The sequence below is a fragment of the Rhinopithecus bieti genome, unplaced genomic scaffold (assembly GCF_001698545.2).
Source record: "Rhinopithecus bieti isolate Rb0 unplaced genomic scaffold, ASM169854v2 scaffold_11161, whole genome shotgun sequence".
NCBI classification, from domain to species: domain Eukaryota; kingdom Metazoa; phylum Chordata; class Mammalia; order Primates; family Cercopithecidae; genus Rhinopithecus; species Rhinopithecus bieti.
The window spans coordinates 979,382-995,580 of record NW_016806937.1 but is presented as its reverse complement, the minus strand read 5'-3'; the positions used below and the strand labels follow the sequence as shown (position 1 = coordinate 995,580).

The following is a 16,199-nucleotide window of genomic DNA, read 5'->3' as shown; positions in this document are numbered from 1 at the left end:
CAGAGAAGTGACACAATCTAACCTGTCCTTTAAGTTGTGTTCTTGCTGCTGTGTTGAGAAGAGACTGTAGCAGCATGCAACAGCAAAAGCACAAAGAACAGAGTGGTCAGCAGCCTCTAAGATGGCCCCAATAACTCCCACTTCCTGGTAGTCAAGCCCTTGCATAATCCTCTCCCCTGGAGTGTAGGCTGGATTTAGTGACTTACTTCTGACCAACAGAGGTGGGATACTATTTTTAAGTTACAGAAAGATGATAGTTTCTGTCTTGGGGGCTCTTTAGCTCTCCCTTGGACCCCTTCCCTCTTGTTCTAGGGGAAGCAAGCTATCATGCTGTGAGCAGCACAATATAGAGGCTCATTTGAAAAGAAAATGATGTCTGCAGCCAAGAGTCAGAGAGGACCTAAGGCTTGCCAACAGCCATATGAATGACCTTGCGAGTAGATGCTTGTTGCATCTAGCCTTGAAATGAGTGCAGCCTTGGCCAATACCCTGATTGCGCCTAGAGACCCTGAGCCAGAAATAACCACTTGTTTTCAACAAACCAGGTTTGGAGTAATCCGTTACACGGCAATAACAACAAACAGTTAGGAGGCCAATTCAATAATCCAAGCAAGAGATGACAGTGATTTGTACCAGAGTGTTAAAAATGGAAGCAGTGAGAAGTGGTTGGATTCTGGGTATATTTTAAGGCAGGGTTAACTGGATTTGTCAACATGTGAGAGAGACTGGGTGTGAAATGGGCAAGATGGAGAGGACAAAAGTGAGGCTGAGGTGTCTGATTTGAGCAAGTGAAAAACTGGAACTGCCATTTATAAAGATAGGGAACTCTGTGAGAAGAGAAAGAGGATAGGGAAGGAGTTGCTATCATGACTCAATTCTGGACATACTTAACCTGTGATGGCGACGAGACATACAAGCAGTGCCAAGAAGGCAACTAGATAAATTAACACTGGCTAGATAAATTAACAGATAAATTAACACTAAGGTTCAAGGCTGCAGGCGTAAATCTGAAACTCTTTGACATAGAGATGATAGGTATTTAAAGCCCCAAGCCCAGATGAAATCACAGGACAGTGACTGAGAGAGAAACTGAAGAGGTCAAGGACTGAGCCCTGGGACACTCAAACCGATAGAGGTCAGGGAATTTGAGGAAAGCTCAGCAAAGGAGACTGAGTAGAAGCAGGCAGACATGTTGGAGGAAGTCCAGGCAAATGTGGCATCCTAAAAGCTAAGTGAAGAAAGTGTTTCAAGAGGAAGACAGTGATCCACTGTGCCAAAAATACTAGTCAAGTAGACAAGCATTCTTTGACTTCATGTTTTTATTAAGAGTAGTTTATCTTTTGCATTCAAGCTACCTCGCTTTCTTGAGTAAAGTCGAGGGCGTCTTCTCCTGACGCCAGCAGTGTGTGCAGAATTCGCTGTTTCACTTGCTCCCACTCGACCAACATTGACTCTCGATGGTACTCCTCAGCCATGCCGAAGGTCTGTCACAAAGGAACAGAGAACAATGACCCTCAGGAAACAAACAAACAAACAAACAAACATGGTTTCTTTTAAGACCCAACAGAAACCTAAAGCCCTCCAGACCGACCACTTCTCCATAGGTAGAGAAAAAGTAATCTACTTTAAAAATTATCTTTAAAGAATTTACTGGCTGAGCGTGGTGGTTCACAACTGTAATCCCAGCATTTTGGGAAGCCAAGGCAGGCAGATTGCTTGAGCTCAGGTGTTCGAGAGCAGCCTAGGCAACATGGCAAAACCCTCTCTACAAAAAATTAGCTGGGCACAGTGGTGTGCACCTGTAGTCCCAGCTACTTGGGAGACTGAGGTGGGAGGATCACTTGAGCCCAGGAAGTTGAGGCTGCAGTGAGCTGTGATCGCAACATTGCACTCCCTCCTGGGTGACAGAGCAAAACCCTGTCCCAAAACAAAACAAACTGCACTCCAACCTGGGCAACAGAGCAAGACCTTGTCTCCAAAGAAAAAATTAAATAAACTTACTGACAACTGTTTGCAACATACCCTATTTCACTGAGTAGCTGGGATTACAGGTGCCTGCCACCAAGCCTAGCTAATTTTTATATTTTTAGTAGAGACGGGGGTTTCACCATGTTGGCCAGGCTGGTCTCAAACTCCTGACCTCAGGTGATCTGCCCACCTCAGCCTCCCAAAGTGCTGGGATTACAGGTGTGAGCCACGGTGCTCAGCCCATATAAACCATTTTAAAGTGTCTAGTTCAGTGGTATTAAGTACATTCTCACTGTTGTGCAACCATCACCACCATCTCTTAGCTCCTGGCAACCACCACTCTACTTTCTGTTTCTGTGAATTTGACTACTCAAGGTACCTCACATAAATGGAATCATACAGTATTTGTCTTTTTGTGAGTGAAATAGGCCAGAGACAATCAGCATAATGTCCTTAAGAGTTACAGCAAGTGTCAGAATTTCGTTTTTTTTTTTTTTTTTATTTTTTTTTGAGGACGGAGTCTCGCTCTGTCGGCCAGGCTGGAGAGCAGTGCCCGGATCTGCAGCCACTGCAAGCTCCGCGCTCCCGGATCCAGGCGCCTTCTCTGCCTCAGGCTCCCAGTAGCTGGGACTGAGCATGCGGCCCGCCATCTCGCCCAGGGGGCTAATTTTTTTTGTAATTTTTTAAGTGGAAGACGGGTCACTGTGTTAGGCCAGGAATGGTCTCGACCTCCCTGACCTTTGTGATCGCGCCGCGCCTCGGCCTCCCCAAAGTGCTGGGATTACAGGCTTGAGCGCACTGCGCCCGGCCTCCTTTCTTTTAAAGCTGAAAAATATTCCATTGTATGAATATACCATTTTCTTTATCCATTCATTCACTGATGGACACCCGAGTTGCTTCCACTTCTTGGCTTTTGTGAATAATACTATAAACGTGGGTGTACAAATATCCCTGCTTTCAATTCTTCTGGGTATATACTCAGAAGTGGAACTGCATGGTAATTTTATTTTTAATTTTGTGAGGAACCTCCATACTATATCCATAGAGGCTGTACCATTTCACATTCCTACCTGCAGTGCACAAGGTTTTCAATTTCTCCACATCCTCACTAACACTTAATAACGTTTTTCTCAGGCCACACATGGTGGCTCATCCCTGTAATCCCAGCACTTTTGGAGGCCGAGGCAGGCAGATCACTTGAGGTCAGGAGTTCAAGACCACCCTGGTCAAAACATGGTGAAACCCTACTACTACTAAAAACACAAAAATCAGCTGGGTGTGGTGGTGCATGCCTGTAATCCCAGCTACTTGGGAGGCTGTGACACGAGAATCACTTGAACCCAGGAGGCAGAGGTTGCAGTGAGCTGTGATTGCACCACTGCACTCCAGCCTAGGCAACAGAGCAAGACTGTCACAGAAAACAAAAATATAAAAACCATATATATATATATATATTTTTTCCCCTGTTTTTTGCTTGTAACCATCCTAAAGGGTGTAAAGTGGTATCTCACTATGGTTTTGATTTATGTTCCCCTAATGACTAGTGATGTTGAGCATCTTTCCATGTGTTTACTAATATAAACATCTTTATAAAAGCTCTGAAATTAGATCGTATATCACAGCAGTATTTTTTCTTTGCAGCATATAAAATAGTGATGGATTATAAAATCAATAGTATCTTATGATATAATAAACATCTAAGAAAAAAAAGTTTCTCCCAGTGTTTTATATTATTATTATTATTATTATATTTTTTTTTCTGTTGCCCAGGCTGGAGTGCAGTGGAATGATCTCAGCTCACTGCAAACTCCGCCTCCTGAGTTCATGCCATCTTCCCACCTCAGCCTCCCAAGCAGCTAGGATTACAAGCATGCACCACTACACCTGGCTAACTTTTGTATTAAGACTTTTAGTAGAGACAGGGTTTCACCATGTTGGCCAGGCTGGTCTCGAACTCCTGACCTCAAGTGATCCGACCACCCTGGCCTCCCAAAGTGCTGGGATGACAGGCGTGAACCACTGCACTCGGCCCCAGTGATTTTATTTTATTTTTTAAAGAAACACTAACATTTTCATAGAAGGAAGTAAACCAGCAAAAGAAAAATAGCCTTCTGGGATTAAACTGCCTACTAGTCTACTCAAAGTTACTGAAAAGCCACTGTCTACTAGTAGTTGCAGGTAGCTGCCAAAATAAAGGCATTCAAAAGGAAAAGAAAAAAGAAATGAAATCTGGGGAGGGGGCAGGAGAGGGAAGAAGGAAGATGACAAAAAAAAAAATCTGAGAATTAAAACAACACAGATAAATTGAATTATGACCATTCTCAGCCTATTATTCTTCAATTGGCAGACCAGGTTTCCCATCAGCTTAAGCCTTTTCAAAAAGCCATTTCATTTACATTCAGATTGGCATCTAATTAGGCAACAATAAGGGAATGAGTATTAGCAATGCCTGCTTTATTACTGGCAACACAGATAATTTATACTGATAATATTGATATGCATGAGCTTTGGGGAACTGTTAGAAAAATCACATACATATACTCTTCCTACAATTGGGATGTTTCGAATTAGACCAATATTTATTAAAATGTGAAAAAAGGACATCAGATATACACACACAGAGACACGTGATTAGAAAGAAGGCTGGTGCATTGCTGGACCCTTTTCTAATACATATTCTGTAGACACAGGAGAAACGATAATCACAAACTTTAAAAACAGTCTTCCAACTGGTTTTTTTCTTTTCACTGAGAGTCAGGCAGAATAGACCATTCCAGTCAGTTAGCCTGAACTGAAAAATACCCAGAGAAAAACCTTGGCTTCTTGCTCACACCAGTAAACTTAAACATGAAAGTTATGCATTTTAAATCAAGAGAAGTATGATGGAACATAAAGGTGGGGTGGAGGGGAAGAGATAATTTTCTTAGAAGTTGTCCAGAAAGAATAGACAAGTGTGAGCCACAATTTTGTCTAAAACTTTCCTACATAGTGGTCAAACCAACTGCCTCCTCAGCCTCTAGCCTCTCCTAGCAAGGTCAAATGGAGGATCAGGTGGCAAGAGGATCAGGTAGCATAGAAGGAGGCAGGTTGATACATTATACAGCCTACCGAGCTGCAACACAAAGTGAGCACACCACAAAGTGTAGTAAGTCTTTTTCTTAAGGACAAGACCTCTGGCTAACAGTGGCAGAGTAGCAAAGGCAATTAAAGAAAACAGACAATATACCACCCACAGAAACTGCTGAAGAAGACAGTGGAGACAGACTTTCAGCATTAGGTAAGGGTCAGAATGACGACAGTGGGAATTAACCATTCCCTGTTAATTGGGCTGCCTGCCTGTGTGCCAAGAACTCCTGCTTAGTACTTTGAAAGTACTTTGAAAACTATCAGCTTTCTGGGTTCAAATCCTCAGATGTATCTAAAAGTATGCCAGGCTACTCATTTAGAAACACCCTCACAACCTGAATGAACACTGCTGTAGTTCTATTTACCATTAGCGTGATAAGGAGCTTCAAATAAAAATAAATGCCCCAGGCAGGCAAATTGCTTGAGGTCAGGAGTTTGAGACCAGCCTGGCCAACGAGGTGAGACCCCATCTCTACTAAAAATACAAAAATTAGCTGGGCGTGGTGGCTGACGCCTGTAATCCCAGCTCACTCGGGAGGCTGAGGCAGGAGAATCACTTGAACCCTGGAGATGGAGGTTGCAGTGAGCCGAGATCACACCATTACACTCCAGTCTGGGCAACAGAGCAAGGCCCTGTCTCAAAAAATAAATAAATGATCCAATATCAAAATTCTCTTCCCTTAATTGCATCACCCTCAGCTTATCTTAATTACATTAGAGGTAATGGAACATTCAATCTGTGGGCTAATCAGGGATGATTAGTCACCCATCTGTCCTATTCCAACCTATTCTGTTTATATCCACATCTGAATCACTGAACTAAAGTGCAAAGAAGAATGCTAACTAGAGGAACTAATGAGACAGAATCAACAGAACTGCTCAACTAACAACTAAGAGAAGAGGAGGGCAATGAGAGTCTAAGGTGAGGTGGGAAGCAGTGTTAAGAAGAAACCCAAGGGAAAAGGAAAAGGATAAACTGGAAGAGTACGGAGAGATCTAAAAATTAAAAGGAAGGCAAAACAAACCACAAAAAATGACAAAATAGTGGAGAAACTATTAAAAATTAAATCTGAATCTTTCAAGTTACTATATGTGGAAAATATCTCTCTTTGAACACAAGAAAAAAAGCACGGAAAGAATTGGGCAGCTGAATTAAGAGCAGGTGGGGAGCATTTGAACCCCATTTTCATAAAAGGAAGAGGGCAATATGCTTTGACTTCACACCCATTTATTACTGCACTGTTGCTGGCTTTTAGAAACACTGCATATGTTCTGATAATGTTGTTCCATTTTTGCTGGGATGTGCCAAATGGGGAAAGACAGGACACACTTGTGGTTTTGTAGCTTGTTTTCTTGGCATTTCAGCAGGACACTGGCAAGTTATTCAAACGTGAAATAATCACAAAAATACTAGAAAGTTGCTCACTTTTTGTGTGAAAATGATTCTTGCTCAGTGGCAGTTTCCTGGTGTCCAGACAGGTCAAAGGTCTCCCCCTAGGCTGGCTCCCAACACTGGAATGCCTCCCTCACAAACACATATGCACACATTTTGCACTGTGGTATGTCACCTAAATGTTTTGGCTGGCTGCAAATTTAGTCTCAGTATGGCACAATGTTCAGAGACTGCCAATTCCAGAAACACATTCTGCGGGGTAAATGGATTAATAAAGCTTGGTGGCATTCCACAATCCTAATTTAATTTCATTGGACCTTTACAGCAGGAGAATCAATGTTGGTGAGTAACTCACTTAATGTGTGAACCAAAAGAAAACCCTTTTAAAAATATTTTCAGATCTGAATCAAGTGAATTTCTATCTGTGACTAAGTACTATCACCAACAATATAATTAATGAAATTTTGGGAATTTCATTTATTTTTTTGAGACAGAGTCTCGCTCTGTCGCCCTGGCTGGAGTGCAGTGGCATGATCTCAGCTCACTGCAACCTCTGCCTCCCAGGTTCAAGCGATTCTCCTGCCTCAGCCCCTTGAGTAGCTGGGACTACAGGTGTGCACCACCACATCTAGCTAATTTTTGTATTTTTAGTAGAGACAGGGTTTTGCCATGTTGGCTGGGCTGGTCTCGAACTCCTGACCTCAAGTGATCCACCTGCCTCGTCCTCCCAAATTGCTGGGATTACAGGCATGAGCCACTGCACATGATGGGAATTTTATTTTGATAATGAAACATATCAGTCATTTAAATAATGAGCCCTATTTCACCTCAGTACTACTGAGACATGTTCACCTTCACAGAATATTTTAATAAAGCACACTGAGAAGCAACACTTTTTTCACTTTATTATTTTTGAACTACACAACTAATGAATAAATTTCATTGGATATAAGAACTAAATAAGTAAACAGCAAAACAGAGGTCTCACTTCAAGCCTACTCCCTTTGCAGAGAGGGTTACTGCTAGCTGATGGAATGTACCCTGCCAGCCTCCTTCCTGGGGAAAGCTGCACTTCTATAACCAATTCCAGAGGACAACTAGCCTTTCTTCTCTCTCACCATAAGGCTCCAAGGGCCCAAAAATCTCTTTCACTATAATGGGATGTTATGGAAAGATTTTGATATTTGGATCCTTGTCAGAAATAAACGGAGATAACTCACATGTTAGTAAACAATCTTTGAGTATCTTGCACAACTGCTTGTTGCAGAATATTGTTGCACATATAATGGCTGCTCTTTGGTGAACTTACCATCTTTTCAAGCATGGAGTTAGTTTTATGTGTGTGTGTTTGAGCTTGGAGAAATTGTTAATATAAAAGGTGGTCCACTCAATATTGTGTGATAAAAGGAAAATAAGTTGAAGGAAACTGTCAGCGATCACAGCTGCTTTTCTGAACTGCTGATTCAGTAGAAACCACAATACCATTTATACAATAACAATGAAACCAATAATTTTCTGGTCTTTCCATTTTAAGATTAATTTAATAGTTAACTGTCCGGTCCGGTGTCTCAGATGCATTTCAGTCACTAAATACATACAGAGTTTATAAAGCATGGTATTCTCAAAAAATGGTTCCTGTAGAACTCTCTCTGTAGGAGAGAACTGGGCATGTAAGAGATTCCAGCTTCCAGATCCTACACTCCCCAGTAATATTGCTGCCCCCATCTGCTTTTTTTTTTTTTTGAGACAGGATCTCACTCCTCATTCTGTCCCCCAGGACGGAGTGCAGTGGTGCGACTCGGCTCACTGCAGCCTATACCTCCCAGGTTCAAGCAACCCTCCCACAGCCACCAGAGTAGCTGCAACCACAGACGTGTGCCACTATGCTTAGCTAATTTTTTGTATTTTTTTGTAAAGATGGGGTCTCACTATGTTGCCTAGGCTGATCTTGAATTCCTGGGCTTAAGCGAACCTCCTACATCCACCTCCCAAAGTGTTAGGATTACAGGTGTGAGCCACCATGCCCAACCCTCTTGCCCTCATCTGTATACATCTACATTTTAGTTAATTTTCTTACCCTCTTCCGGGACTCTTCAATGGCAGACAGCAGGGCATTGTCCTTCTCATTCTTCAGGAAGCCCTACAAATGGGGGAAAAATTAACACAACTTAAAACTAACTTTCAAAAAATCAAAAGTATACTGCGAGACAAACAATAACCATAATGGTATCTAGTATGCTACCTACCTCCACCTCACAAAACTCTCCCAACTTGAAAACATCAAAATAGATGACTTTTACAGATGTTTCTTAGTTTCTTCCATTCTGGGAGCACATGATGATTGTTAGAAAGTAAAGTCCCGGCCGGGCGCAGTGGCTCAAGCCTGTAATCCCAGCACTTTGGGAGGCCGAGACGGGCGGATCACGAGGTCAGGAGATCGAGACCATCCTGGCTAACACGGTGAAACCCCGTCTCTACTAAAAAATACAAAACTAGCCGGGCGAGGTGGCGGGCGCCTGTAGTCCCAGCTACTCGGGAGGCTGAGGCAGGAGAATGGCGTAAACCCGGGAGGCGGAGCTTGCAGTGAGCTGAGATCTGGCCACTGCACTCCAGTCCGGGCGACAGAGCAAGACTCCGCCTCAAAAAAAAAAAAAAAAAAAAAGAAAGTAAAGTCCCTATGAAACAACAGTGTGGGGTTCTATATTCCGTAAACATGTAAAAAGTGGAAAATCAAGACTGTCCTTCAAAATTCCTAAATGGCTCATATTGCAGATACAGCGTTGGTGATGGAGCTAGTCACAGTTCCTCTAACTGCTCCTTAGTCTATATTTCTCTGTTGGTTTATATTAATTTCTTTCTAACATTGAGGACATCATCATCGCCCATTTGTCTGTATGCTTTTCACTTGTTGGCCAATGTCTGGGAAATTCTAAAAATCCTTTCTTTACACATTTCTTCCAGGGTTTTGCCATGTGCACTGTCTGTTTCAGGTCTGCTCCACTGCTCGTTTAATATAGGTAGGGTGAAAAGACAGCCTACAAGTCTAGTTTAATATAAACAGGTTAAACGCCTGCAAAATGCAACTACACAGTAACACAATGGCCAAAAGGATAGGCTTTGAAATTTGGCAGTTTCAAATCCTAGTGCCTCCATTTACTACTAGCAGCAGGATTTTAGCCAGGTCGCCCAAACTCCCTAAACCTCAGCTTACTTGTTTGTAAAAAAATAAGATAACGTAATCAAGTTATTGACCCAAGGCTCAATATATGTAGCTCTATTATTAGAATCGATTAGATTTAGATCTGTTGGTGACTTCTATTAATGAAAGAGATGCCCAGGATGACCTCTTTGCTGCTGTTCATTGTCCTTATTTGCTTGAGCCGAGATCCAAAAGGAAAAGGGCTGAGACACTATTCTGACAGCCACAGTTGCAGACAGACAGATATATAGACTGCACTTCCCTGCCAACACCTTGCTCTTCATTCAAGGGGGCAGTTTCTTTTCCATAGTTTGGGCTGGTTGGGGGCTGAGTAGGAACAAGAAAGATGACCCATCAATTGACAAGTAGAGATCAAAGTCTTAGTTGTAATATGAAGAACTCAAGTTACCTTACAAATCAGATCCACCTACACTCCAATGCAAGGTACAAGCATGACACTACTGGTGCATTTATACATGTCTAAAATTGTTCTGTCACCCAGGCTGGAGTGCAGTGGCACGATCTTGGCTCACTGTAAACTCTGCCTCCTAAGTTCAAGCAATCCTCCTGCTCAGTCTCTCAAGTAGCTGGGATTACAAGCGTGCACCACCACACCCGGCTAGTTTTTGTATTTTTAGTACAGACAGGGTTTCACCACTTTGGCCGTGATGAGGTCAACATGTTGGCTCGACCGCAAGTGATCTGCCTCCCAAAGTGCTTGGATTACTGGCGTAAGCCACTGCATCCAGCCTTGTGTTTTTGCTTTTTTTTTTTTTTTTTTAAAGACAGAGTCTCACTCTGTTGCCAGGCTGGAGTGCAGTGGTGCCATCTCGGCTCACTGCAACTTCTGCCTCCTGGGATCAAGCGATTCTCCAGCCTCAGCCTCCCGAGTAGCTGGGACTACAGGCGCATGCCACCATGCCCAGCTAATTTTTGTGTTCTTAGTAGAGACAGGGTTTCACCATTTTGGCCAGGATGATCTCAATCTCTTGAACTCGTGATCCACCCGCCTTGGCTTCCCAAAGTGCTAGGATTACAGGCGTGCGCCACCGTGCCCAGCTCTGTTTTTGCTTTTTAAAGAAACTTTGGGAAAATGTAATACAAAGTAGAATTTGGCAAAAGCTTTTAAAATGACAAGCTAAATTAAAACACTATCATTTTCTTGCATTGGAAACTTACTGTTACAGTTAGTTTTTGATCATTTTGTAATTTAACAACTGTAATGTTTTAGTATACAGTCATGCATCACTTAATAACAGGGATACATTCTGAGAAAGCCTCCTACTAGGTGATTTCATCGTTGTATGAACATCATAGAATATACTTACACAAACCTAGATGGTATAGCCTACTACACCAAGCTGCATATGGTATAACTTGTTGCTCCCAGGCTACCAACCTGTACAGCACGTTACTATACTGAATACTACAGGCATAACATAATGGTAAGTATTTGTGTATCTAATTATAGAAAAGGTACAACAAAAATATGGTATTGTAATCTTATGGGATCACTATTTTATATTTGGGTCTGTTCTTGACCAAATCATCATGTGGCACTTTAGTGTATTCTGTTCAGTCTTTTTAAGAAGGTGGGGGAGGTGGGTTGGGAGGCAGGATAATGTTGGGGATGTACATTTAAATAAAACATTACTAATTATAAATTTCCCAAATTCCTTACGTATTGGCCTAAGTCTCCCCAACACGTGCTGTCACACCCCAAAACCTGGGCAGTACACTAGGATGGACAGGGACAATGACCAGGAGCCCAGGAAATAGTTCTTTCTTAAAGACTCCATGGCCAAGCGTGGTGGCTCATGCCTGTAATCCCAGCACTTTGGGAGTCCAGGGCAGGTGGATCACCTGAGGTCAAGAGTTCGAGACCATCCTGGCCAACATGGTGAAACCCTGTCTCTACTAAAAATACAAAAATGAGCCAGCCGTGGTGGCGGGCACCTATAATCCCAGCTACTTGGGAGGCTAAGGCAGGAGAATCGCTTGAACCAGGGAGGCAGAGGTTGCAGTGAGCTGAGATCGCACCACTGCACTTTAGCCTGGGTAACACAGACTCCATCTCAAAAAATAAAAATAAAAATAAAAATAAGACTCCTCCAGCATAGCCTCTCAGGCAGCTCTGAGGATACAACACGAAGACTCTCCAAATACATATACTGATAACTGGGGTGGAATGGGGAATGGCATCGGTCATTTGCCTAATAATGTAATGACATCAATAAACCAGAGCACAGGAAGCTAGGAACCCACATGGTCCATTCAAAAGTGTGCGGCAGCTTGTCACCACCTACCTGCTTTTGGCCATCACAGGGGACCCAGACATAAAACAATGGCAGATTTTAATGGGCCTTGCTTGTACCTTTCATAGCAAATGATTATGTCAAGTCAATAAACCTTTAGTATAAATACATTTTCATTAGTGGTCTCCAATGTGGCTAAAGCTAAAGGCTTTAGTGTCACAGTTCATAAACAAAGCTATGAAACTATTATCAATGACTAATGCTCCCAAACAATGAGCAGGCATGAATTGTGCTCTGTGGCACCTTTTTGTGGCTGCCTCTATGCTGCTGACTGTCCAAACAAGCTACGCTTGGGGGTGAGTGGGGGGGGGAGGGGTTACCACTGCTTCACAAAGCCTGGTCTAGTATTTTCTTTTTGGTTATGGGGAGGGGAGGGACCTGGGTTAAGTCTGATGTTCTGTCACATTCCTTCTCTGGGCTTCCTCCGTTCTTTCCAGTCAATGACCAGCCCATCCCATTCTTTTAATGGCACCCATGTTCATATCTCTCTCTCTCTCACACACACACACACACACTCTCACACACTTACAACACAAATGCAAAGCAATGACCAGACACATTTCTTGAAAAGCAAAATAATATTCCGCAAGAAATGCAATTCCCAAATTTCTGAGAGATAAAATTTCAAGTAAGAATGAAACAGAAGAAAAAAAAGACATTATTGTTTTGGGATAGATTACTCTGGTCTTTTTTTGTTTTGTTTTGAGACGAAGTCTGGCTCTGCCGCCCAGGCTGGAGTGCAGTGGCCGGATCTCAGCTCACTGCAAGCCCCGCCTCCTGGGTTTATGCCATTCTCCTGCCTCAGCCTCCAGAGTAGCTGGGACTACAGGCGCCCGCCTCGTCGCCCGGCTAGTTTTTTGTAGTTTTTAGTAGAGACGGGGTTTCACCGTATTAGCCAGGATGGTCTCGATCTCCTGACCTCGTGATCCGCCCGTCTCGGCCTCCCAAAGTTCTGGGATTACAGGCTTGAGCCACCACGCCCGGCCTACTCTGGTCTTTAAAATATTTACTATAAGGCTACATTTTACAACTGTCGATAAATTAAATGAAGCATGTGTGTGAGTCAAACCTCACCCACATATAAACAAGACCATTAACCATTACATACTTCAAAAACTGGACTCTTAAGTACAAACTGAGCTCACAAAATAGATTCTGAATTTTTATTTTTCATCCTTTCTTCCTTTCTAAAATGAAGTGCTAAATAGGTTATACATCATATTTTATTTTAAAAAAACACACTAGTGGTCTGTCTTTTCAAAATAATTTTTTAAGTAACATATATACATATATATATATTTATTTTTATTTATTTATTTTTTGAGACGGAGTCTCGCTCTGCCGCACAGGCTAGAGTGCAGCGGTGCGATCTCCGCTCACTGCACCTCCGCCTCCTGGGTTCAAGCCATTCCTCTGCCTCAGCCTCCCGAGTAGCTGGGACTATAGGCATGTGCCATCACGCCCAACTAATTTTTGTATTTTTAGTAGAGACAGGGTGTCACCATATTGGTCAGGCTGGTCGTGAACTCCTGACCTCATGATCTGCCTACCTCAGCCTCCCAAAGTATAAAACAGTAACTTATACACCAGAATACTGCTAGGATCTGTGTGCCATCTAGTGGCAGTTAGTTTCTTTCAAAGAACCCACAACTCAAGGAAAAGTAACAGCCCGCTGGAATTAAAGAACTAAAAAGTTAGGCAGAACCATACCTGCCTCAGTCCAGGTCCCCCACAGATCTCCTGACTTCCCTTTCTTACCCACTGTTTCCTTTTCCCTCCAAACTCCTCCTCCTGTGAGATGCCTCTCATGCCTCACCCAGGAGATGTACGTGTATAGCTGATGGGAAAACGAGTTCTCTGGAGAAGGGAACTGGAACTTGAAGGATGAACTGGCTCCCTGCCACCGAGATGCCCCCTGGGCACAGAAAAGGCCCAACAGTTCACCTGCTGCTGGTAGATGCCAGCATGTAATGACGACCCTCAGAGCTCCCCATCACTGCTATCCCTTCATTCCCATCAAAAGCACTTATAATTGCTCACAGTCCCCCATCTGATCCTTCTGCTGTGGGTCAGCTCAATAAAGAACACCCCCCAAAACACCTGCAGGCCAGCTAGGTAAACTAACTCCTCCTGACTTCCCCATCTGTGTACTGCTCCTCACTGCCAGTGTGCTGAAACAGACCCTTGCCTAACTGGCTCCTCAAATGTGTTTTGGTTTTCAGCTTTCTATAACACATAACAGCCACCATTCAGGAAGCAATTAAGGGCCAGACACTACTCCAGACAATTCAAAGACATTACTGCTAATCCTTTAACAATATGAAAGAACAGACATGATCACCCCACTCTCCCCTACCTCCCCCCTCCCCCCGCCCCATTTTACAGGTAAGAAGCTGAGATTTCCACATTTAACTAACTTGAGCAAGAATTCCCGACCAGGAAGAGGGCAGAGACAACATTCAAACATAGTTCTGACTGTCAAGACCCACTATTTCTGAGATACTTAGGGAAGGGTAAACTTCTAAACAGCAAAAATAAAGAAAAAATTTCTTTCTCTAAAAGGATGGAACCCAGGAGGAGAGTAAAATTTCCTTAAATTTGTTTTAATCATCAGGTTCCCCTTTACAAACGATAAAGTTGAGGCTCAGAGAATACTTATGGTATACTAATAATAGCTAACACTTAAATGGTGATTATGTTGTGCTAGGTATAAGTGTGTTACACACATCTGGTTCTAGCCCTCATTTTTAACCCAAAGCTACTGTCTCTCAATACTACTTAACTGGATCATACTTTGAAGTATATCCTTAACAGAGGTTTAAAAGTTGAGTGAGCTGTACAAAATGGTTTCTTGAGCTTCTACCAATTTAAAAGCACTGTGGGGTTCTATGTCCAGATGACCCAGTTCATACGCAGCAAAGTTCAGACTCAGAACCCAAATTTTGTAACCCATTGTTTTCCCTTCTCCACTCTCCATGCCATCTCTCATCACAGCAAATCAAGGTGAGATAAACTGGTATTTTATGCTTGCACATTTATTCTTCCCCCCACCCCCCGCCCCATACATTTACATAGGAAAGAAATGAAACAAGAAATGTCAAGTTTTTGGCATTCCTCTAGAACAGCGGTTTTCTAAATATGACTCAGAACTCACAACTGGGTCATGAAATCAACCAGTTTTTTGGGTTTTTTTTTTTCTTTTAAGAGATGGGGTCTCATCCTGTTGCCTAGGCTAGAGACAAGTGGCACAATCACAGCTCACTGTAGCCTCAAACTCCTATGCTCAAGTGATCCTCCCACCTCAGTCTCCAGAGTAGCTGGGATTATATGTTCTTGCCACATCTGGCCCAATCAGCATTTTTTAATAAAACAAATGCAACAGAGATATGTGGTATGGGTACTGTTCTGTGAAACTTTTGTTTCAATTATATATATGTAATTGTACGTGTGTATGAGTCATAGTCTAAAAGCTTGAACTCACTGCTTTAGAGGTCAACACCATAGTATTCCAAAATAGTGCTACTATTATTGCTGTGGAACAATAAATGCCACACATCTGCCCAAGCAGTATCTCCAGTCATGTGTTCCATCTTTGACAGAGAAAGTGCTTGGCTGCCTTGCAACGTATCCTGGCAAAGAACAACCCAGAATGTAACATCGAGGTTAACTTGATTCTCCTAAGGAACGTGTAGTCACATCTCAAGGACCTGGCAGCCAAGGTGGCTCTTAAATGGCTCAGGTCAAGAAAGGCATGAAACTGCCTTATTTTTACCTATCATGCAGACTCTTGGTTTCAGAATATACATGGCAGCTAATTCCTACTGTAGAAAAAGGCAGTGAGCAAAAGGATGTTTGTTTTTGCCAAATGGCCAAATTCTCTTGGTTTATTTGTTCTCAAAAGTGAAAAGTACAATAAATAAGAGACTTTGTGGAAAAAAAAAAAAATTCAGTATCCACCTTATCCAGGAAAGTCAGATGGCAAAAAAGTGCTCACATTGGTTCTTTCACAGTTCTGTCCTCCCCACCTATAGCAGATAAGTGATTGGACAGTTGGACAGTTATATAAAGTCTGAATTGATGAACATACAAATTTCCTGTTAAAATAAATAAACAAGAGTCTTACAAAGACTTACAAAGTCTTACAAAGCAATAGTCATGTTTTCATGGCCTTCAAAACACAAGAGACTATCTCATGTCT

The 16,199-nt window shown here is 42.6% G+C and overlaps 1 protein-coding gene across 6 annotated transcripts in view; it reads right to left on the bottom strand.

Annotated features, from left to right (window-relative positions):
- The window catches only part of NUP93 (nucleoporin 93), a 116,587-nt gene that overhangs the window by 38,395 nt on the left and 61,993 nt on the right, over window positions 1–16,199 (bottom strand). For all 6 annotated transcript variants that reach the window (XM_017878795.1, XM_017878798.1, XM_017878796.1 and 3 more), the window contains 2 exons: window positions 8,565–8,627; window positions 1,356–1,484 (listed from right to left, as the gene is read on the bottom strand). In XM_017878795.1, the coding sequence (XP_017734284.1) occupies window positions 1,356–1,484; window positions 8,565–8,627 (192 nt within the window). The remainder of the gene's footprint in view (window positions 1–1,355; window positions 1,485–8,564; window positions 8,628–16,199) is intronic.